The sequence below is a fragment of the Podarcis bocagei genome (genome assembly GCF_964188305.1).
Source record: "Podarcis bocagei genome assembly, chromosome: 5".
NCBI classification, from domain to species: domain Eukaryota; kingdom Metazoa; phylum Chordata; class Lepidosauria; order Squamata; family Lacertidae; genus Podarcis; species Podarcis bocagei.
The window spans coordinates 96,700,418-96,725,244 of NC_138129.1; the positions used below are offsets into that span (position 1 = coordinate 96,700,418).

General features: G+C 39.6%; 1 protein-coding gene across 2 annotated transcripts in view; it reads right to left on the reverse strand.

Moving 5' to 3' along the window:
- Positions 1–6,634: 6,634 nt before the first annotated feature.
- Positions 6,635–24,827, reverse strand: part of RALGPS2 (Ral GEF with PH domain and SH3 binding motif 2) — a 97,219-nt gene continuing 79,026 nt past the window's right edge. The window contains exons 15-20 of one of the 2 annotated variants that reach the window (XM_081194420.1): positions 21,944–22,021; positions 20,478–20,583; positions 18,771–18,863; positions 17,404–17,509; positions 15,770–15,861; positions 6,635–12,916 (exon numbers count right to left, since the gene is read on the reverse strand). In XM_081194420.1, coding sequence (XP_081050546.1) covers positions 12,887–12,916; positions 15,770–15,861; positions 17,404–17,509; positions 18,771–18,863; positions 20,478–20,583; positions 21,944–22,021 — 505 coding nt within the window. In that variant the 3' untranslated portion in view covers positions 6,635–12,886. The remainder of the gene's footprint in view (positions 12,917–15,769; positions 15,862–17,403; positions 17,510–18,770; positions 18,864–20,477; positions 20,584–21,943; positions 22,022–24,827) is intronic. The other variant, XM_081194421.1, reaches the window with a different exon arrangement.

Genomic DNA, 24,827 nt, shown 5'->3' on the forward strand with positions numbered 1-24,827 from the left:
ACAAAGGTCCATATAGTTAAAGCTATGGTTTTCCCAGTGGTGATGTATGGAAGTGAGAGCTGGACCATAAAGAAGGCTGATCGCCGAAGAACTGATGCTTTTGAATTATGGTGCTGGAGGAGACTCTTGAGAGTCCCATGGACTGCAAGAAGATCAAACCTCTCCATTCTTACGGAAATCAGCCCTGAGTGCTCACTGGAAGGACAGATCCTGAAGCTGAGACTCCAATAATTTGGCCACCTCATGAGAAGAGAAGACTCCCTGGAAAAGATCCTGATGTTGGGAAAGATGGAGGGCACAAGGAGAAGGGGACGACAGAGGATGAGATGGTTGGACAGTGTTCTCAAAGCTACAAACATGAGTCTGACCAAACTGCGGGAGAAAGTAGAAGACAGGAGTGCCTGGCGTTGCTCTGGTCCAGGGGGTCACGAAGAGTCGGACACGACTAAACGACTAAACAACAAAAGCACACAAGGTATCAGTAGGAGTGGCGGTGGCACTGGGGAAATACAAAAATATTTAGGGAAAACCTTGAAAGGGAGAAGGAACCTGCCAAAGCAGCTCTTTGAGGACTGATAATGTTCCATGGCAATGTGATGCAGGCTGGCTGTTGGCGGGAGACGGGATTGAAAACCAGGTGAGAGGTGGTGGGATGGAGCGGCATATCAAAAGAAGGCTGACTGTAACACCAAACAGGAGTATTCCATACCACAACATTTTGCTGCAGGTTCCAGGCAGGCAACTCACCCTGCAGTCCATAGGCCAACCACACACCAATTTTCTATGTTCCTAATGATTGAATCAGCCACCACCAGGATCCCTCTTCCTTCCAGCCTTCCAGAGAAGCACCATTGGCATGAAGATCATTAAGCAAACAGTCTGTGAGCACCTAGAAAGGAATGCTGTGATCACCAATAGTCAGCATGGATTTCTGAAAAATAAGTCATGTCAGACTAACCTGATCTCGTTTTTTGACAGAATTACAAGCCTGGTAGATGAAGGGAACGCAGTGGATGTAGCCTACCTTGATTTCAGCAAGGCATTTGACAAGGTGCCCCATGATATTCTTGTAAAGAAGCTGGTAAAATGCGGTCTTGACTATGCTACCACTCAGTGGATTTGTAACTGGCTGACTGACCGAACCCAAAGGGTGCTCATCAATGGTTCCTCTTCATCCTGGAGAAGAGTGACTAGTGGGGTGCCACAGGGTTCTGTCTTGGGCCCGGTCTTATTCAACATCTTTATCAACGACTTGGATGATGGACTCAAGGGCATCCTGATCAAATTTGCAGATGACACCAAACTGGGAGGGGTGGCTAACACCCCAGAGGACAGGATCACACTTCAAAACGACCTTGACAGATTAGAGAACTGGGCAAAAACAAACAAGATGAATTTTAACAGGGAGAAATGTAAAGTATTGCACTTGGGCAAAAAAAATGAGAGGCACAAATACAAGATGGGGGACACCTGGCTTGAGAGCAGTACATGTGAAAAGGATCTAGGAGTCTTGGTTGACCACAAACTTGACATGAGCCAACAGTGTGACGCGGCAGCTAAAAAAGCCAATGCAATTCTGGGCTGCATCAATAGGAGTATAGCATCTAGATCAAGGGACGTAATAGTGCCACTGTATTCTGCTCTGGTCAGACCTCACCTGGAGTACTGTGTCCAGTTCTGGGCACCACAATTCAAGAAGGACACTGACAAACTGGAACGTGTCCAGAGGAGGGCAACCAAAATGGTCAAAGGTCTGGAAACGATGCCTTATGAGGAACGGCTAAGGGAGCTGGGCATGTTTAGCCTGGAGAAGAGGAGGTTAAGGGGTGATATGATAGCCATGTTCAACTATATAAAAGGATGTCACATAGAGGAGGGAGAAAGGTTGTTTTCTGCTGCTCCAGAGAAGCGGACACGGAGCAATGGATCCAAACTACAAGAAAGAAGATTCCACCTAAACATTAGGAAGAACTTCCTGACAGTAAGAGCTGTTTGACAGTGGAATTTGCTGCCAAGGAGTGTGGTGGAGTCTCCTACTTTGGAGGTCTTTAAGCAGAGGCTTGACAACCATATGTCAGGAGTGCTCTGATGGTGTTTCCTGCTTGGCAGGGGGTTGGACTCGATGGCCCTTGTGGTCTCTTCCAACTCTATGATTCTAGGATTCTATGAAAGGACAGCTGCCCATGCTCCAAGAAGGGGTCCCTTCTAAGGGATTGTTTCTCTCTTCCTCAGAGTGAAACCTTCCTTCCTTGAGATCCTTTCTAGGCCAGCCATTGTGGCCTCAAGGGAACAAACTTGTTTCCAGAGAGCAAGGAGTTCGGCGCACCGAGGGCACCCTCACAGCTTTTGTCCAACAGGCAGGCCGTTGTTCATATGGCAGACAGTGCAAAACACTGGGGAAACCATATACGCCTTGTTGGCTTTCCAAGTGCATAAGTTATTAGAAGCTGAGGTTTTATTTAGATCAAGGAGAGGAGGGGCAGAGTAGCGCGCCCTGGCCTCACCCTGCTGTCAAATTCACTCCACGGTTTAACTCGCCTTGATGGTTTGTCGGCTGGGGTTCACTTCAGTTCGTGGACTCCCATCGCTCTGCTATTCTAAATTTATTATGCCTGGCTAGTTCCCCCTGGCTACTATTGCAGTCAACGAAGTCAGTGTAGTATAGTACAATAATGGTTGGACTTGGGTGTGGGAAACCTGGGCTCAAATCTCCACATCATAGAATGGTTTTGACAAAGTCATTTTAACTAAACATGAAATGTCCTCACAAGATTATTAGGAGAATAATCACCTACCTTCAAATACAGTGCCCTGAGCTCCTTTAGCAGAAGGCTGGGATAACCAAGCGATAAATCTATCTATTGCACAAAGGAGAACAGCATGCCAAATTTAAATAACCAAGGCTGTTATGTGCAGAGAAGTTAAGACAGGTGAAAAAGACCTCCCCTGAGATTCTCGAAAAACACACGTTTCAGGAAAGAGTTACAGTCTCCCATGGCAACACCATCTGAACTGCGGTGACCCAGGTGTGCCCCAGACACTGTCTGCAAGCACAGAAGCCGAGTATATGCTTTGGAAGCAGGTCTTGTCAGAAAACCCGACAACCAACTTCTGCTGCAGTGAACTGAACTGAATGGTTTTATGAGGGAAAGAAATCCCTGGAAAAAATGGACAGAACCCCCCAGACAAATTAATTCCACATTACTGTTTAGCAGTATTAAATACTTTACAGGATTGTAAAAAGTTCCATAATTTGGAAATAATGAAAACTCTGCTCTGTCTCATTGAAAGAACACCCAAAACTCAAGAAAAACCAACAGTGAGTCTAGAGGTATATGGTACTATCAGGGAAATAAGGTAGAAAGGAGGTTTAGACCCACCGCGCCAGACGTTAATGCACCTAATTTCTTAACAAGAGCTAAATGAATGTACGTACTCTAAAATGGTGTAATGCAGAGAAACAGCACAGAAGGATTGACATGGAGTATCATGTGACTCCATGTTCTCAAGAATATGTTCATCTTACCTTAAATGCTGCTTCTCCTTGAATAAATAGCAAAATATCATTTTTAAAAAAAGTTTCAACCTTTTTGCCTTCAGTAGGTTCATATGATTGTATATTTATTGGTGAAGATAAACAGTATAAAAATGGTTTGTTTTTCAATAAGAAGGGGCAAAGACTGAGGATGACTTTTTATGTCACATACAGTGGTACCTCGGGTTACATATGCTTCAGGTTACAGACTCTGCTAACCCAGAAATAGTGCTTCAGGTTAAGAACTTTACTTCAGGATGAGAACAGAAATCGTGCTCTAGTGGTGCTTCAGGTTAAGAACAGTTTCAGGTTAAGTACGGACCTCCGGAACGAATTAAGTACTTAACCCGAGGTACCACTGTATATATCTATTTTCAGTTTAATCCTATGTGTGTGTCCATGTATTCAAATAAATAAATCCCATACCACGTATGGGAATGGAAACCCCAATCACATCTGGCAGACGTGAACTAGATTAATAGCACAATATATTAGTTATTTAGCTACATTCTCATCAGCTGCCGAGTGGAGGGTTCAGTCCTGCTGGGGAAGCAGACCAGCCAGGAGGACTGAACCTTTCATTCAGCAGCTGGTGAGAGGAAGGTTTAATACTGCTGGTGCTACTTTTGCCAGCACATCCCTATGGGAAACATGCTGCCAAAGCAAACCTAAACCTGTGGATCAGCTTTGACAGGTGGATGAGATCACAAACCTATCAATAACTGGACATGATGTCAGGGACTGACTGGATAAGGAAGAGTGGCAAGCGCTGTCTACCCTACAGCCCCCCAGGAATGACACCGAAGACGACTTAGAAGAAGGAGTTTGGATTTGATGTCCCGCTTTATCACTGAGTCTCAAAGCGGCTAACAATCTCCTTTCCCTTCCTCCCCCACAAGAAACACACTGTGAGGTGAGTGGGGCTGAGAGACTTCAGAGAAGTGTGACTAGCCCAAGGTCACCCAGCAGCTGCAGGTGGAGGGGCAGGGAATCGAACCCGGTTCACCAGATTACAAGTCCACCGCTCTTAACCACTACACCACACTGGCTCTCAGATCATGGTGACCTCAGATCATGGTGGTGGGAGCAGTCTGGGAGATGGAATAAGCTGGGAGGTGCTGGAATCAGGGTTTGAGTGATCAAGTGGGGGTCAGAAGGAGGCCTTTCCAGGACAGGGCTAGAGGCTGAGAGTTGCAGTGTGAGCACAGACTCAGAGAGGAGCCAGAGATTGCCATTGCTACCCAGCAACACGACAGTCTCAGACCTGCTGACTCTCCTCCCTCTCTGACACCCCCCACTCTAGGAGAGTCCTGCAAATTGCTGAGCAACAGGCCAGACAAGCCCAGAGGAGGAGCCCTCCTGATTGACACAGCCTTTGTCTGATTGGGAGAGATCCAGAGTGAGAGGCTAGAGGCGAAGGGCAGGGCCAGTGGTCAGTTTCAGCACCATCTCGAGCTGAACAAGCTAATTGCATTTTGTGCCCCACATTGTTCCTGCTCTGTGGATGACCCACGTGCCTGATGGCTCCTTGACACATGACGTCAGATGACCGACAGGTGAGTGGGCCTGCCCAAGTCTCCAAAGTTTGCCCATGGGTGTGGTGGGGAGATAAAGACCTCACCCACAGGGCCAAAAAGATTATCCACTCCTTTTCTTAGCTAAAATCATCAGCAGGAGTCCTCCAAAGCAGCTTCACTGGCAAATTGCACCCTGTTGCTAATAGTAGAACTTCCTGAAACTTGTTATCATCATTATTGCTGTCATTAAGATAAGTTCTGAGTCAAAATGGTCCGTGTTTTATGCTCATTTTAAAAGGTTCAATTTGTGTGCATGTGTATGATGTATATATAATTTTCTTGCTGTGTTTGTCTTGGTAACACTGCCTGTATTTGATCGTTTATTGTCAGCAGACCAAATAAACTGAACAACATGACCAAGAGGTGTTGATGAGGCAGCTGTGGGATCTCAAAAACATTCCCAGGACTGCTTTGCAGTGATTTTCCTTGTTTTTAACAGGGAAGCCACAAATGTGATCAACGTCTTTATCTTCTGGAAATCATACAATTGATTCCAATGTCCTTAACACGCTTAACTGGCTATGGGTTTTTGTGCCATCAGTAAGATGATGGGCCCAGAGATTTTTCCTTGTCATATATCTCAGGTATATGACTTGAGAGATTAAAATGCCAGTCGCTGCTTATAGTCAATCACAGCAATATCTCCAAGAGCTCATTTCAACAAATTCACATTGTGAAAAAATAAAAAAATTCCTTCCAGTAGCACCTTAAAGACCAACTAAGTTAGTTCTTGGTATGAGCTTTCGTGTGCATGCACACTTCTTCAGATACACAGAAGTGTATCTGAAGAGGCAATCTGAAGAAGTGTGCATGCACATGAAAGCTCATACCAAGAACTAACTTAGTTGGTCTTTAAGGTGCTACTGGAAGGAATTTTTTTATTTTGACTATGGCAGACCAACACGGCTACCTATCTGTAACATTGTGAAAAGTTTGTGACAAGTCTGCTGAATTGTCACTTAGAACCCAGCATTCACATTTTCAGTGATTTGACTCACTGACCATATTACAAGCAGGGTACAATATTCTGGTGCCGTTTGGGAACAATTCAGAGGGTGGACTTTGATGGATGAAAGCCCAGCATTGCTTGGGGAGGAAATACCTTCTCATAGGGAAGAGGATCACCCTGTGGAAAAGTCCTCTTAGCTGCTCCCAACTTTGTTGCCCTGGAAACTCAAAACACTTGGGGTATCTTGCATAAGTGCTCCAAGATAATGCTTTTTAAAGTTTGCTTCAAGATTATGAAGGAAGCTAGAAGAGACTTGAGAGTTTAGTACTTGTAATATTTTAGAAAATTAATTAGATGCTTCATGCTTTTCTGCTATGCTGCTTAACACCCCAACCAATTTGCTCATTTTAGTTATTGGCAATAGTATATTCCCATTTTGCCTCTTCTGAAAGCCAGCTTGTTACTGCCAAATTTCAGTTGATCCAAGGTGTCACTACATTTAGAGAAAGCTGGCTCCACACTCAAGACTTGCTGCAATAGAAATGTGAGTATGTAAAACGACAATGCACGCGGTTGAAATTTTAAGTTATTTATTTCAGTAGGAAAATTCTATTTTTAAGTCCATACTTGTAGCCATGTTGAAATAGCTAATGCAAACACGCAGTTCAAAATGCACGCACACACACACGCACGCACACACACACGTATTAAAAATCGGGAGGAAAAAGGACAAGGAACAGCGAAACTGCACATCACTCATTGAGATCATAGTGCATTCAACCTCAATCAAAATGGTGCTTCAGGTCAACAGGGAAGAACCTTCATTAAAAATGGCTTGTGTTTTGCATAATGTGGACTGTGCATCTCTTTCTTTCTCCCCCTCCCATAAATTAACTTGTAGTAGGTTATGAATAGCATAAGCGATAAATTAATTTGTAATTCAGCATTCCAGGAATAGTAGTAGTTATTGAATTTGGACATTGCTGAACAATCCAGAAGGAAAGCATCTTTCTCCTTATTTCTCCATTGCACAAAAGAAATATTTTTGGCTTCTTGGTTGTTCAACAAGGCCAAGATTCAAGAACTATCCCAATATGGACAGCAGCTTCCTTCATCTATACACAACCTTTCACAATGAGTCTCTTATGATATTGCAATATCCATTTCTAGATGTGAACATTTACTTTTCACAACCTGTAGCTGTCAACCGCTTGAACTATCATATCTGAGGTTTAGACTTAAAAATATATTCGGTTATGATTCACATGGGTGTGGGGCTGTGGGGGGAATATAACAGTTTCCTCAATATCTGAAGAAATAGCAATTGTTTCATGAACATAGCCTTCAGTTTTATTTATTGAGTTAGTTTTACTCAAGTTTAATTTTGTTTCTCAAAATCCCAGTACATCAAAGCTTAAAGACAAATGTGTTACGTTACTTACCAAGTTTTGCATAGGATTTTTTCCCGATGACTTCCATACATTGATAGACTTTTTAAAAAGGGAACATGCTTTCTCTACGAATGAGTTCAAATAACACAATAAACCAAAAAGGGGGGGGGTGTTCCAATTTCTTTATGAGTGCCAATAGGTGACTGAAAAAACCCAATGAAAATATTGAAATGCTTTAGAGATTATTAATATTTAGGTAACGGGAGTTCAGATGTGACCTGGTCTACCTTAAAACCTTAGGTTGCTAGTATGACAGAGACATTTCAAACACACAGCGTCATGGAGTGCTCAGTTTGTAATTAGGTTGAACTAGCTTAAAAGCCCATATTGTGTGATATCCAGAGCTGCTCTTTTAAATGACTCAAGGGCTCACTCACTCCCATGGTGCCGATGAGAGTTGGGCTTGGGTTCCCTGAAGTGCCCAGCTTACCATAGGACCTTACCACCTAGCAAAGGTCTGAATTGTCATCCAAATCAGCTCTATGCTATTGTTCAAAAAACTTGAGAATGGAATGAATCAAAACCACCGGGTCCACTATATTACTAATACTGAACTTCAAAGCAAAAGGAAGGCAAGAACAACTGAGTTATTATACTGACTATTCAAGCTTCAAGGCGGCTTCCATGGGGCTTCTTCAAAAAACAAAACAAAACACAATTTGCATGAATGGGGTAATGCATGGGAATAGTGATGGTTGGCTAGCCCAGTTGGTCTTCAAACAGGTAATTAAGGCACTGGCAAACATCTTATGCAGATATGTTGTGCCCAATGATGGGCAGGGAATGGCATTCTGCTTTGAAGGGACATTTTGTATCTGCTTCTCATTTATTAATTGCAGCTTTTAACCTTAGACACAAGCCATTTTTAATGGAAGGAAGGGAGCAACTTGCAAACAGCAAACTATTAAAAAGGGTATTTTTTTCAGGGAAATGAAAACTGGCTATTTCGTACCAGTTTTAGTGTTTTTCATAGCGGCCAGCATACCAAGTGAGAAAAGTAGATCAGGACTAATAACACTTAGGAATGAAAGAGAAATATGTACAAAACATTGAGGAAAAAAGATGCAACTGGAAAGATCACCTCATGACTGAGCTTCATTTGAAACAGATTTGTGTGTCCCCGGCTAATACACAGGGTTATAGGAATGTGTTTCAAAATTAGCAAGTAAACTATGAGTTTTGCTTCACAATATTCTTTACACCAGTCTTTATAACTGGTGGTGGTGTGTCTCTAATAGCAACATTTGCAAACAGGCATTTACAGTTCAGGTGTAACCCGCAAACTATTTATGCAAGCAATTTCAGGGTCATTTTTCTTACAATCTCCATGTAGGGAAAAAATGTGCGAATCAAGATACAGGTACAGCGCTTGCATCAATTTCCCCTGAATCCACACATTTTCCCATGTACATTGACGTAATTTCCATGAAGGAAAAAGTCACGTGTGAAGTTGTCCTCACCTGTGGTTTCATTACAAAGATATATTTTTTTTCTGAAATATGCCAGGAAAGGAGTCTGATGACATTAAACAACTTACACACCGCTGACCAATTGCAAATGAACAGGAAAAGAACAAAATTATCTGGGATGGTAGAATGAGTGAAAAACTAAGTGAAACACCATGTGGAACAACTGATCCCTAAAGTTTATTGCATGGAAAGTGAAGAAATCTGATATATTTGAACTTAAGCTTGATAAATTTGGTTAAGGAGTGCTATAGAGATTCTCTAATCAAGGTGCTGATAACAGCACTGTGAAAAACAGGCACAGTAGGAGGAAGGTATTCCGTATTTGTTGTATGATTTTCAACCTTAATAAGGATGGGTTTTTTAGATTTTAACAGGAGAATTTTACTCTTTTGAATTAAACATTCCTTGTAGGAAACTTCAAAATATCTTATTAAACATCTTACCAAATTGTAAACTAAATTACTGTAGCACAATCCATTTCCTTTTTACAAAGTGCTCACAGAAATCGGCACATAACTCAGAGAGTGTGAACTATTGTGTGAATCGCTTTGTTAAAATCAAAACATCACTTATTCAGGATACTAAGACTACTTGACTGGTTTTAGGTGGAATAATAAAAACATAGAAAAATATATATATATTTAGCAACCAGTATCTGAGGTCATAGGAAAAACCTGAAGTGTTTTCAATTTATCACTGTCAAATAAATTTGACAAAGAATTCCTGCTACTGTTAAAATTCACACAGATAGATTAACATTTTTAAAAGTTACTTGTGATAACAAGCAATTAAAATGCCTCATTCAGACACAGATTGGTTTAATATTTTTTGGACGGGAGCCTTGTTTTAAAAGCCATTTGTTTCAAAGTAAATAAATTTAATGGAATTCATAGCACTGTGGTGTGAAATTTTACATCACAGGATTTAACACAATGCCTTTTGAATCATACTGTAGTAATTAATTAGTTCTTTCTACTGATAGTATATTTAAAAGACTATTCATTTACAAAAGAAACTATAAAAGAAATATTCTAAATCAAGCCTTTTTTTACCTCAAATTTTTGGTAAACGGGGGGAGGGGTGTAGTAACATGTGGCTATATGTAAAAAGATGTAAAAAGCTTATTTTTGACAATTTGACCACCTCATAAAACTGGAATGGCTCAGTAGTTGTGCGTAATATTAAGACAATCTAAGTTCATGTAATGTATCAATCATGTTAGTTGAAACCTATGAAATTGTCACAACTCTCTCTGCTAATTCTCATAAACCAGAGAAAGCAGTTTCATTTTCAATCAAAGCTTTCTGATAAATATATTATATTTGAAGCTGGATAAAAGCATTGGCAGCTTTGCCAGCTTTTAATACTGTCTTTCCTATCTTTTGAAACTTGCTGTATGGATATAAGAAAAGGCTGTCAACCCGGTTTAGTTTTGAGTCAATCTGTGGGATCATTGTGTGTGCGCTGCAGTCACAAAAACAATAAATATCCATTTAACGTAGATTTTGATGTGATGAACTGGTCTCATGAACACTACAAAAGGTTTTCTAGATTGTAGCTAACCATATCCTTAAAAGACTTCAAAACTTATTCAAAACTAATGTACTGTGCTATAATTTGGACAGAATCTTGAAAAATCTCACAAAGACCCATTTAGTGTGCCACAAACCTAATGAAGTACCACGGGGGGGAAATGTAATGTGAATTGGCCCTCTGTCTTTTGCAAACCTGCTTCATATAAAGGGGTTCCCAGTTGCATCTCTCTACTCATAAAAACATGAAGAACAAATATGGTTAGCCTGCAATGTATCTACACAATTGTTTTCTCTCTTTCTCTTAAAAAAATAAAAATTCCACAGGATTACCTTCCATAATACTAAGTACATACATTTATAGTGTTGTGTTGAAGTTGTTTTTCATTTCTTTTTTTTTATAAAAAAAAGCTTATTCTGAAAAGAAACATGTAGTAATTTTAAAAAGGAAAGTTGTGCAAATTCTGTACAGTAATACTGCTGGCTATGAAGATGTCTCTCTCTCTCTTTTTAACGAAACACCCAACATGGGTTATTGTGGGAGACATGTAAACTAAGTGACACAGAACAAGCAAGTGACATAACACCACTTCAAGGTCAGAACTGAGCATTCATTCCTCATGGGGCAAATATTCAAAACCTGTTAATGTTATTATGGGAAGAAAAAAGGAGCAGATTCAAATGTCAATCACTTAGAAAGATGAACTTATATTTGCAGCTTCAGAGCAACTTTAATGTCGTTATTATTCTTTTCCTTTGAAGACGGCTGCCAGTCTCTGCCCTATTCTAACTAATTAGGAGGAAGCTCTTTGGAAAATTTGGGCTCTGGAAGTATGAGCCAGCAAAATTCTACTCTGAAGCAGATAAAAATAAAAAGATTGTTACTCATCTGTGAATAAACTTAAGCATAGAGCTAACGCATGATAATCTGCAGAATGAATACAATCTTTTCTCTTATTAACTAGACTGCAGTGTTGTGGTATATTCCTACTTGCCCTGTTTTCATTTGATTACCATCATCGGAAGGTTCTGAAGAAGCCTCAAAGCATTTCAGAAAAGAACCACATGCAAAAAAGAAGAGAAAAGAGAGAGACGCATCTTTGAAATGCAATAATTTTCCACAAATGTGGTCAAAAAGTGTAGTTGCACATTTAATTTTCATGTAGGAAATAATCCACTCTTTAAATTTTTATTCTATCAATGCTTTCTCTCATGTCAAGTTCTTACTTGTCTTGGTTATGCTGAGAGTTGCATTTTGTGAGCTTTTGCTACGGAGATCTGATTTCTATATCTGATAGAGAAGAGTTCAGTGTAACTCAGAATTCCAAACTACAAATACAGGCATTGTGCGTCTCAATCTGCAAGAAGAGATGTGAAGTAAGACTGTCACTTGTAAAATGTTATCAATGCAACAAAAGATGGGGCTTTAAACGGTAAACAGGCCTGTTGAAAAGCTTTACAATGCATTGTTGGGGAAATAAAAGAGTGTCACCCCTTTGAAAATACACTGAGGAATAAAGGCTCAGTTCTGACCTGATGATATTTCCCAGAGCTTGCTTTACCAAATCCTGCAGACTATTTCTATCAGGAAATTTACAACCAAGAACTCTGAAAAAGGAGGGTGTGGTGTTTTAATGTTCAGCTGTTGTGCCACTTGTCGGAAAGAAAATCCCCATATACAGTACTAGGTTCCACAAAGACAGTGCTTTGAGAAAAGAGAATAAACTTGCATATATTACATTTATCGCATTCTAAGCATAAACAAATAAAACAGTGATGCCAATTATCTGAGCCTCCAAAGAACTGATATGGAGGGATACAAGTATAGTAACTGCACATTCTTCAAGAACACACAAGCTATGTCCTTGCAAACCTGCCCATTAACACAACCCTTAAGCAGTACGAGGTTTCCTTTTACAAAGAAACAAAGGTGGACTTTTAAATTCAAAGCTAACAAAGTTAACACAAATGCGAATGAGCTACATCTGATTTAACCTAAGCACGGCACCGGCAGAGGTTTCTTTCTTACACACACACACACACACACACACACACACACACACACACACACAGTATTTGGTGTTTCATGTTGGGTTTCCTGTCATTCTTTAAGGCAGTGGTTTCCACAGGTCGATTCAGAAAATATTAAGCAGCAACATGGTCCATGGCAGTTCCTCTCGCACTTCCATCCCCTGAATTCTTAGTATTTTTTTTTGTTCAGTACTTCAGAGATTTGAAACTCTGTTTACCATCTTTGTTCTGGCACAGAAGTATAACTGGGGCATGTTTCCGCCAGAACCTCCATCCTCAAACTAGGAGATAGGCAGACAGCATTCAAAAGTGTCATCTTCGTTCATGTTTTGAAGAAGTTTGTCACTCAAAAGTCATCAAGTTGGCAGGAACCTAAAAACATATGCAATGTTTTTGTAAGGAAAATTAAGATTTCTAGGTTATAGCTCAGCTCTGGTGCAAAAAGCAAACAATGGCTTTCTGTGAGGAACGGTGAAATCTGTCAATCTTGGTTTTGCTCAGTTTCTCATCTTTTAAAATCTTAATTCAGTTTGTCACATTTTCACATCAGTTTGTGGTGTTTAGTTTTAAAAGCTCTCATGAAAATTCACCAGCATTTTTAGTGTGCATTTCTCCTATTTTTTGCTAATATAATTTTGGTAAATTATTTTCACTAATAGATGCCTTTCAATCTATATTTTCCCCAATATATATATTTTAAAACACCTTTCTGTTAGATAACTGCAACACAAAATTCAGAGAAGTACAAATTTCAAATTCCATGTATTGTTTTGGGGAAAGCAAATTAGGTAGGTTTGCATTAAAATGTGAATCAGTCTCGCCTCCATGCCTGCTTCCTGGTGTAAAAAATAAACCTTAAAGTATCTTATATTTTGGGTATCATCTCCAAAGGCCTGTGAGCTGGAGACTGCCCACTACTGTACAAGTTGGCTTGCATGTGAGGAAAGATATAAACAAATGTCTATTTTGTTTTCTTGCTTGCTAGTAGAATTTGTGGCCTGAATTAGGCAGAATATAAGGGGGTAGTCTCTTCCCCTTGCTCAGGCTGGAGTTGGAGTCAATCCATGACTATTCCTGAAGAGCACCTGTGTCTCTTGATAGGATAGCAACAATAAATGTTATTCGACTGGGTGTTGTTGTTTTGCAGTTAAACAGTGATCTTATTCAGAAGCCAATTTATTAGCCTTGCTGAGACTATCACTCAGTCATTCACCGCACCATGAAAAATCAAAGGATGCTCCTCTTCATATTCCGAACTATAATTTACTATGAGAGCATAAATTCAATGATAGACAGTCCTGGACAAAGGAAGGAATAACAGATGTTCTCTGGGCAATCAAAAAGTTATTTTCTTTACCACTGGAGAGCTACACATTTCCATAAGGTCAAAACAGAAGTGACTGTAGGAATCCATTATTAGATTGCTCTTCCTAGTGAGATCCAAAGTTGAGGCACAACCAGTTGCAACCTTCCTAATTTCTTTGAATTCGAATAATTTTTCCCTCTGCAGAGAGTCTCTGAAGGCTGGTCAGAAGTCATAACAAGCCTCTGGCGCACCCAGAGCCAATCAGCTGACTGGTACTGAATGCATGGCTTCAAGGAGATTGCAGTAAATCAGTTGATGGGCAGTTATAGCAACCTCCTTTAAACTTTGACAGATGCCAATCGTTTAGCATCACTATGATAGCAGATGATTCATGTGGGTGGCCCCACCTACCAGTCAAAGCTGGCCTGAGGGGGATGGGGGTTTAGGAATCTGACTGGATCTAGTTCCCCACTCACAATGTAATCTAATGCCTAAAATTTGTGTAGGTCTGTTTATTTTTTGAAAGTCTGTTTCTAAATTCAGCAGAGCCACTTCTTAGGTATTTTATACAGACACTGGGAAAAGATATCTGAAGAAGTGTGTGCATGCACACAAAAGCTCATACCAAGAACTAACTTAGTTGGTCTTTAAGGTGCTACTGGAAGGAATTTTTTTTATTTTGGGAAAAGATATGCATTTAACATGGCATAGTAACTTTCAAATTTCACAAAAGGGGCAGAAGGGTAAAGGTTATCCACTCTGGAAGTCTTGGCCTTGGTTTACATCTCATTCCTTTGAGTGCTGGATATGTATGTAGTAAGGAGTGATGTCTGCTAGCAAAAAATATTGATATTGTGCTCATGGAAAATAACTATACTACTACACTTTTCAGCTGTACTAAGTCTATGTTTGTGTGCAAGTGGAATAGACTTGTGCAAATGCAATGGGACCGCTTCCTCATTTCCTCCTCCCTGCAGCCTCAAAATCTGAAACAAGTGGGTTGGGGGTCCCAGGGTATAGTATGAAAGCACACGAGGCCAGTACCTTGCTGAAACTGAACAGGTCTGGGAATGGTTAGGGCTTGGATGGGGGACTGCCCTGGAGTCAAAAGTTTGCTGCTTTGGTTACATGGTGGCAGAAAAGCACAATATAAATGTAAGAAAACTAAAATTAAATAACCATGTAAGTGGAGCACATTTTGAGGGAATAAAAGCAACATAAACATATATAAAGCAAAGCATGATTTCTAGAATTGTAAGCTACAGAACGGAATCAGGATTCAAAGGCACAATAGTTATACAATGGTGAGCTTTTAAAGATAAATTGTGGAGGGCATTAAGAGTGGGTAGGAAGGGAGAGTTTCACATGGCATAAAATCTGAAAAAAGTTGAATATAGTAATCTGACAATTATGAAAGATATATATTTATATACCTATCCATTCCTATGAATTACTTCTTAATTTTCCTTGGAAAATGGTGATTCATGTAAATCTTTAACTTTGTTTTCATAATCTTGCTCAAGGCCCTCAAAGCAGACTTTATCTTTTATTTTATTTTTAAAAAACCTCTAATGCAATCAATGGGAGCCATTTATTTCTTGGACTGTATGAGGAAATGTGACACATTGCCCTAATGCTGCATTTTTGATTGCTTGTGTATTTAAATGTGTCCCAGGGGAAATAAATGCAGACCAGGAACTCATTTTTACATGCACTTAACATGCACTCATTGTTTTAAGCTGCTAATTAGAGATATATGAAGCTAGCTATCTTCAGTAACGCCAGGAGCTATTAGAAGAGACCTTTATGAGAACTGAACAATGGTTATTCAGAGCAAGACTGAAGACTGACTTTTGTACAGAATTGTTTAATATTTAGCACTCATTGCTAGTTGCCAAAGCAGGCCATAGTTCCCTCACCTGTTGTCTGTTGCTTTGGCAGGCGGCACTCAGATGTTTAAACCACAGCATTGCATTCATTCTGTTACCCGCTTGAAACTTGTATGAGTTCCCTAAATTACAAAAAGAGGGAGAGCTTTCTATCACGAATGACAGACTTCAAGTTAAGCTCTTAAAAATGAATAAAAGAATGCAAGAAATGGGAAATAGAAAAATGCATATTAATGTATAGTCGTAATATGAAAGATACCACATATTTAAACAGAATCCCACCAAACATGGCCCTGAGTGGTGTATGGTACTTGAAAGGCCGGACAGACATTTTTATTTAAATTGATATGAACACAAAAATGAAAATATCTACCTGCCAAGTAAGGGGTGCTGTAATCACATGTCTAATATTTCACTCAATGCAATAGAACCCTTTAAAATGTGAGATCTCTACTCAAAAGAGGAGGGAGAAGCTATCCACTGAGCAGTCAAGACCCTCCTGAGGTTCAAATTCCTGGCATACAAATCAGGAGCTCTTGAGCTGATTAGGTGCCGTATTTTTCGCCCTATAGGACACACTTTTCCCCCTCCAAAAATGAAGGGGAAATGTGTGTGCGTCCTATGGGGTGAATGCAGGCTTTCGCTGAAGCCTGGAGAGCGAGGGGGGTCAGTGCGCACCGACCCCTCTCGCTCTCCAGGCTTCAGGAAGCTCTGCGCAACCCTCAGGAGACCGGCTCTGAGGGTTGCGCAGAGCTGCCTGCAGTCCCCGGCTCAGCGCAGCTCTGCGCGGCCACCGGGAGCCGGGCGCGAAGTCCCGCCCCCCTCCTGATGGCCACACAGAGCTCCCTGCAGTCCCAGGATCAGCGCAGCTCTGCGCGGCCACCGGGAGCGGGGCGCGAAGTCCCGCCCCCCTCCCGATGGCCGCGCAGAGCTCCCTGCAGTCCCGGGATCAGCGCAGCTGATCACAATGCGTAAATCACATTGGTATATAAGGCAAGTTAAAGGTTGCAGGATTCAGCATTGAAACTACTAGTATGGAAGGCTCAAGAACTCTAGCTTTCAGATCACTTGCAGTCAGAATTTCTCCTGCTGCTTCTCAAAAGCAAGGGGAACAGATTTTTTTTTATTAAAAAAAGGTAATTCCTTGAGACATTCCTTGAGATAAAAGGGCCATGAATCGTTTTAGTAATTAGAATTTAAATTCTTTTCAGCTACAATGCTACCCTGAAGAAGTACTTCATATAAAGTTTAACTTTAAAAATAGCAATGCCCTGGAAAGCAGACTGGAAAAGTCACACAAATATTTGGGAACAGTTCTGAGCTAATTTATTTAATGTGGTTGTTTCTGCTTCTATAGTATTTTTCCTGAATGGTTTAACTATCTGCAAGCCACCCTAAAATCCAATCTTGGACTGTAACGCTAGATATTACATTTTAAAATATGAAAAAAATTCCCTCAAAACATTTCAAAGTGTCCAAAAAGACAATAAAATATTTCTATAGTACACATTTTCTTTTGCTGTCCAGTGTTTGTATGCATTTTATTCTCCTGAGGTTCATTTGCTTCCATAATTAGTGGCAAAAAGGCAAATAATCCCATTGTCCCAAGATCACCCAGTGTCCACAATCATATGGGAATCTACCAAGGATATTCAGTCACTGACCTTTCTCAGAATCTGTGAGCAGGAAGAGATCTGGATGTTCTGGGTCATCAGCCATCATGACCATCCATCCTACGACAGATACAGTCTTACTTGGGGTAGATTTGAACTGGAGGAAAGCAGGAAGCAACGAACAAAACCACGTTAATGGAAAGAGGAAAAAACAAACAAACCACAAGATATGCATTAAATGCTGCAACACAGAACAAACAGCACTGGCTTTTTACATCATTAATGCAAAATAGATCTTAAAAGCTGAACAGAGATGTTACATGTTACATTTTAAAAGTCTGCCTCTCCAATCCAAACATAATGTAGAATTCTGATTTTGCATGAGTGAAAAACAGATGACAGAAAGGATGTATACAGCTACTACCAGAACTGGCAATAGGAATTGGCTTTTCAATTTGTCTGAAATCAATTGAAGACTTCTTTCTTACAATGCTCTGCTTCAAATAAAAGTTATTGGCCATTTGAAATCAGAGACGAACAGGACTCAATTTGAGGAAATCAGTTTGTGTACACATTTTGGGATGAGTGTGACTTTAGTACCCATGCTTTAGGGACCTGAAGAATTTAAATACCAAGGAAATGTCCCACTGCAGATTCATCAGACTGGAGATTATCACAATGGCTGCTTTACATTGTTTAGTAGCTACAGTATACATTGTGCATGGTATGCAAGCTTTGTATACTAAGACAGATCCAAATAAAAAAATTCCTTCCTGTAGCACCTTAAAGACCAACTAAGTTAGTTCTTGGTATAAGCTTTCGTGTGCATGCACACTTCTTCAGATACAGAAGAAGTGTGCATGCACACGAAAGCTTATACCAAGAACTAACTTAGTTGGTCTTTAAGGTGCTACAGGAAGGAATTTTTTTATTTTGACTATGGCAGACCAACACGGCTACCCATCTGTAACTAAGACAGATCCAGCTGAACTCAGAAGGCTGCTTCCAGAGCATTTCAAGTAGGAAGATTTACAGAGTTTGGAATTATTTTCCAAGACTGCTGTTCAGCTGAGTTGGCAGCAGAAAATCAAGATGGAGAGGCTAAGAGAGGGAACTAAGGGAGAAAAGTAGGCAGAGCTGCAAGTATCCAGACAGCAGCAATGGTTAACCAGAAAGCAGCAGTGAAAACGTTTGTAGCTGCAGTGTTCCCAATGAAAGGAGAGAAGAAAAAATTTTAATCCTGGAAAAAGCAAGGTAGCTAAACTATCATCTCTAGCGGTGAATAAAGAGCATGAAAAGGTAATTGAGAGAATGCATGTTGCATATTAAAATATCTATAATATCTGTTTGATTCTATCTATCCCTCTGGATGAAGATCATAAATATCACTGGGAGATGTAGTACAATGCATTGCATACATGTTTTCTTTCTGTCGCCTTCAAGGACTTTGCGGCATAGTAGAAAAGCTGAGTTCCAGACAGTGCTGCCCAGTATTTTGTCCAAGATGCTACCTGCAAAAGCAAAGAGTCATCAGATTAATACCTTTAAGAGACTAAGGCAGTTTCATTTTCATTTTATCTCTTCAGATTTTTTCACTCCAGCCCATTTCAAAGGGGTCTTGAGCAGGGCAATACTTTCAAAACAAAGACATTCCAAGAAATAAAACAAAATTCAACAATATCTTATAGATTGAAATGATGTTCTACTTTTCAGCCTAGATCACTAAAGAAATGGGTCCGGCAACTGTTTCAAAAACAAATGCTTCGTATAAATCAATCACTTCCGAACTTTGCTGCAGTGAGCCTCCTCAAAGGCAAATCAGCATAGCAAGACAGACCCCTTGGTAAGTAATCCACATTTTGTGGTAATCCACATTTCTTCTCAGTCTAGGAACGAGAAAACTATGAGAAAATAGGGAGAGCAATGTGATGTGGGGCAAACACACAAAGAAGAGAACTTCCTTTCTAAAAGCTGGGTTTCCACACTAATGCCCGGCAGAAGCACCACGATTTATGGAGGGAAACACAAGCCACCATGCTCTTTTTCAGCAAGTCCCCTCATGCTTCCTTTTTGTCCTTACTGTCTCGTTACAATCCATACAATGTTCTAATCAAGGAAAACTGGCCTGGAGGCAAAATGTACTTATGCATTTCCTAAAAAAAATGTTACTTAATTTGAGAAGCACAGATGCAACCAAATACTGACTGCCCAAATTAAGCAAGCTAGCACCACCATGTTAGTAAAAAAAGGAAGGGGGGGGGAAAGGTAAAGGTATGCAAGAATCATTAAGCAAAAAAGAAACCTATTCATTATCTAAATTTAGAGCAAGTATAAATATAAATGTTTTGGTGATTTCAAAGGTTGTCACAGTAGCCTCCATGGTAACATGTTTGAAATTCTAAGAATTTTGCCTTTGCATCCCTATTTAAAATGACTAAAACAACTATATGTATTATAGCCAGCTTTGGTTTTCAGTAATGAGAGCTGATTCAATAAATGTGGAGATGTTTTTCTCAATAGTAGCGGCTTCTCCTAAGACCTGCAACAACCGGACCTGATGGAATGGGGGGTCCCTAGGATGGTGGTAACTACTACTACAACAGGGGTGGGCATCCCTCAGCCTAATATCAAAAGCTCTCCCCTCTGCAAGTGAACAGCTCAGGAGTCTTGCAGGAGGGATCCTCCCTGTTAAGGCAGGGAGAAAGAGCAAGAGAATAAGAGAGGAAGAAAGAAAGAAGAGATAACATAACCTCACCCAGTTTTGACTTTGGCCATGTCTACATGTGACCCCTGACAGATTACCTCTAAATGAATGCAGCCCAAAGCAAGAAAATGGGATAAAGAAAGAGACCATGTTCTGTGCTCAGTAACTCCTTGCCTAGACAAAGGATGTGTGCAAATGCGTTCATAACTGCTCATTATGGGTTGTCTACCCCTGCGCTACTTCAAGAATGCAGCAGTGGCAAGGGCAAGGCAGCATCTACAGGAGGGCTCCAGGAATCATTTGACTTGTCTGTGAGTTGCGATGCCACAATTTTATTTGATTTATTTCTATCCTGTCTTTCAACCAACTGACTGCTAAAAGGACCTGAGAAACATTTTAAACAATTCATTCAATGTCTTACTGTCGGTTTTTTGCCTTCTTTCAATACAGTCTTCCTTCTGAGAACGCCTTGAATAGTAACAGCTCCTGGATACAAATGAACAGCTAAATCCTCAGACTCTGCAGAACTATAAAGAAGAATGAGTAAAAGACGGGAATACACAAAATATCCCAATAGCAGTTCTCCAAGCATGATTTAACTTGCAATTAACATCTGTGTTAATGTTGCCATGTCATTTATTGGATTTCACTGTGGAAAAAGTCATTGGCTATGACTTTTGGCTGCTTCAATGGATGTTTCTCCCAGAAGCACAAGTAACATGCCCTCCAGTTCAGCAAATTAATCTTAAATAAAAATAACTTACAACATTACGGATAGACATAATACAACTACAATAAATCCTAAACAGCAAAATGTTCAGATTCAATTTCATTTAAAAAAAAACCAAACAGCACTCATCTCAAACGTGTGATTTTTTAATTATTCAGACCTGGTAGAAAGACGATTTGTTAAGATTCCGAGTTGCAGAAACTGAAAAAAGCAAGAGCTAGATACATGCACAATACCACATCAATTTGTTTGAAAACAGTGACAGAAGAAGCATGGGAGCAGAAAGCTTGACCCAGAGCAGTTAATTTAATCTGTTTCTACATGGCTTGTAGTGAACAGCTGACCAGCCTTCAAGAGGACAAATGTGACTGATGCAACTGTGTGTGTCTCAGTGCATGCCAAGCAGCTTATGTGGGCACAGCCTTCAGCTCTCTAGAGACAGTCTGAGAATTTCTGAAGCATCTTGGAAAAATTCTTCCATTCACTCTTCATCTGTTTGTCAAGTGTAAACTTGACAGATCTAACAACCTGAACCTGTCAAGAGTCCACCAGTTTTGGCAAGGCATCCAATGCGTATCTTAACTCCAGACGATGCTCGATTGTTATGGTTGTTTGAGCTAGGTTTCTTGGATGGCCACAGCATTATAGAGAATGAAGTTTAATTAGGAATGTAAAACAGCTGGACGTGTATGGAAGCTTCCAAGCAGTTTTGCATAAAATGCCATTCAGAATGGGTTAAAGCCAATAACTGATGTTCATGCAATTTATTAAAATATATGACCCAGACGGGGGAGGGCACCAATGCAAAAATTTTAAGAAAGTATTTTGAATATTAAGGCACTCAGGTACCAACATCATTCTTGCCACCCCAATTAATTTCAACATAATACTTTAAAAACACATCAAGGCTTTTCCAGGTAATAGTGCAATACTTTAAGAAATGAAATTTGCAGATCAGAACAAGCCAGCCACATTCTATAAAGATATGATTAAGACACAAAAGAGGGAAGACCTATTTTTAAAGGGAAAGTTCATTGACATGATTTGCCCAAGGAAGCCAGAAAGATCAGGAGTGTCAGAATGCACCCACTTCAATATCAACCAAGTCACCAACACCAGAGGAAAAAGTCTGACCCCTGAACACAAGGGGCTGGTACCTGCTGCCCTTCATGTGGCCTCGATAGCCATTTCGTGCCATTCTTGTCACCGGACCAAGAGAATGGTATAATCTGTTCCTGTTGAATTCCATTATAAATTGTATGTATTACACATTTTTAAATTCACAGTCATTATCATTTGTCAGAACACTGCAAACAGGCTTCCTTTCTGCCACATTGCTACTACATCTCACTCTGTGACCAACAGCATACTTCATTGAGAAAAAATAACTTTCTTATTTCGACATGTGTTCTTAATATGAGCACCCACTGTATTTTGGCATTTTTCCTGGCATCCCCATGAACAGTTTGAGAATCAGAAAAGCTGCTTTAAAACTTATCTTTTTAAAAAGGCAGAACAGAACTCTACATTGCTAAACACTTAAAACATATTATGAGAAGCCATTACGACAATTTTGCAGAAAAATAACAGGAGAATAATATCTCAAGTTTTGCCTAGTTCTTGCAAGGAAAGTATGTGCTAACTGAGGGTTTTTGCGGGGAAACCTTGGGGGCAAACACACACACACTCAGACACAGAGCTTTTAAGCATGGACTTGTGCCTGGAAGGAGCAGGCAAAAGGAAAGTGTGGATAAGCCCTCCAGATAAATTAGCGTTATTTTTATGTGTAATTATTAGTTTATTTCCTAAATGTTTATACTTATTTACATAATTGCTTGTATCACAAGATGCAGTATTTTCAATGAATATCAAAGGCAAGGCTGCGCTTACATCGTTTCAAGTAACGAAACAACTTTTACTTTTAAACAACTTCAGAGCTTAAAAGAAAAGCACAATTCCCAAGAGCAATACAGCTGATTAAAATGGTAAAATACAAACAGATCCATAAATTTCATTTGGATACAACTTCAATACTTACTATCTTAAATATTCACTAATTATTTTACAACCTTTGGTTAAGAAACAGTATTTATCAACAACTGAAATTGTTGACCATTTAACACCAGCCAAGAGGGGCAGGTTTAACCACATCCATTTCTGTAATGTATAAATGGCTTAATATCCAAGTTTCCAAGTGGTGTACAATTGGGATACGGCATAAAATCATTTAAAAATCAGAAAAACTCACTTGAAATGCCTGCTTAAATGAATGAATAAAAAGTCTTCACGAAGTGTGAAGAGTTCAATAGGGAGGGGGCCTGAGTAATGTGAGTGGGAGAGAGTTCCACAGAATTGGACCGACAATTCTGAATGCCTGGTTCCTGATTGATATGAGCTATGCATCTATCTCAGCCATTGGGGAACTACTAATAGGGACTCCCCCAAATACTTCAATGTCTGGACAGGTGTATTAACAGTCAAGTGGTCCTTACAAGTATCCTGGACTCAAGTTGCTAAGGGTCTCGTAAATTAATACAAGAGTCTAGAGATGGTAGCATAAAGCAGCATATTTTATTAATAATATGTATATATCACTAGATCATAAAAACATCAAAGCAGTTTGCAATAAAAACTATGTATAATAAAAACACATAAAAATAAAATAAAATAAAATTGGAGACCATCTACTAACAATTATGGAAAGATGTATTCTTAATTGCCTATGTAAGGATGCTAGAATAGAAAGGTTTTCAGCAGTTATTTAAAGGTTGAAACAGAAGGCACCTGCTCAATCTCTACCAGTGGAGTATTCCACAGGACTGGGCCGATGACACTGAAAGCTCTATTTTTGTAAACCGCTTTGAGGTTTGTTTTTTTACAATCAAGTGGTGTATACATTTTATGAAATAAAAAAAAAAATATTCTAAATTACACCAGCAGTTTTTGTAATAGCACTTTGCCAAGAAATATGAGCAGAATTGAATATACAAATTAGGGAGAAATTTTATCTAATAAGAAGAGATGAGAGTATTCTGAGAGAAATTTTGTAACCCACAGAGAGGCTGCAGAGAGGATGCTAAATCCTCAGAAGTTAAAATGAAGTGATTACAGTTGGAAAACTGGTGAGTAAAGTTCCTAACACTGAAACAATTTATTTACTGTTTTGGCTATATATATATATATATATATATATATATATATATATATATATATATATATATATATATACACACTGTTTCACACATTTCAGAAGCCAGAGTGAATTGTTTACCCCCCTGACAAAAATAAATCTACCTTCAATGACTCTTCCAATCTTGGAACACTGAAAATAAATGGGTCTATTCTGAGTAATATTTAATACCTTAGCTAGCACAACTGCAACACCTCTTCATTTAGACATTCCCACAGCAGCATAATATGATCCAAATATGCAGCAAGCATATTCAAAAGGACACGCTTTTAACTCAGAATGATGGTCTGATCTACTTTGCTTATACTGGGATTTTTCTGGAATAGTTTCTTTATCAAAACATCTGGGTTATTTGTCCCAGATGTCCATTGTAGTGGAAAAGGAAGAAACATAAAAATTACTAATTAGCAAAATAAAATTTAGTAAAATTAAATAAAAATGCACATATGCTTTCACAACCACACCATGATATGGCCTGCCTGTTGGTTACTCTCAAAGCATTCAAAAATTTATTTATTTATTTTAATTAAATCTGGGGGGATGGGGATGGGGGGGGGGGACGACGACAATAATAGTTTTGACACAGATACACTGTACTTCCAATGTCCTCCACAAAGCAAAGAACCACACATAGTCTCACTCTTTAAGCAAAGAGCTACTATTGTGTGGTTATTTAGTTCTTGCTAGATCTGTATACCAATACCAATACTCCAAGACTTTGGCCACCTCATGAGAAGAGAAGACTCCCTGGAAAAGACCCTGAGGTTGGGAAAGATGGAGGGCACAAGGAGAAGGGGACGACAGAGGACGAGATGGTGGGACAGTGTTCTTGAAGCTACCAGCATGAGTTT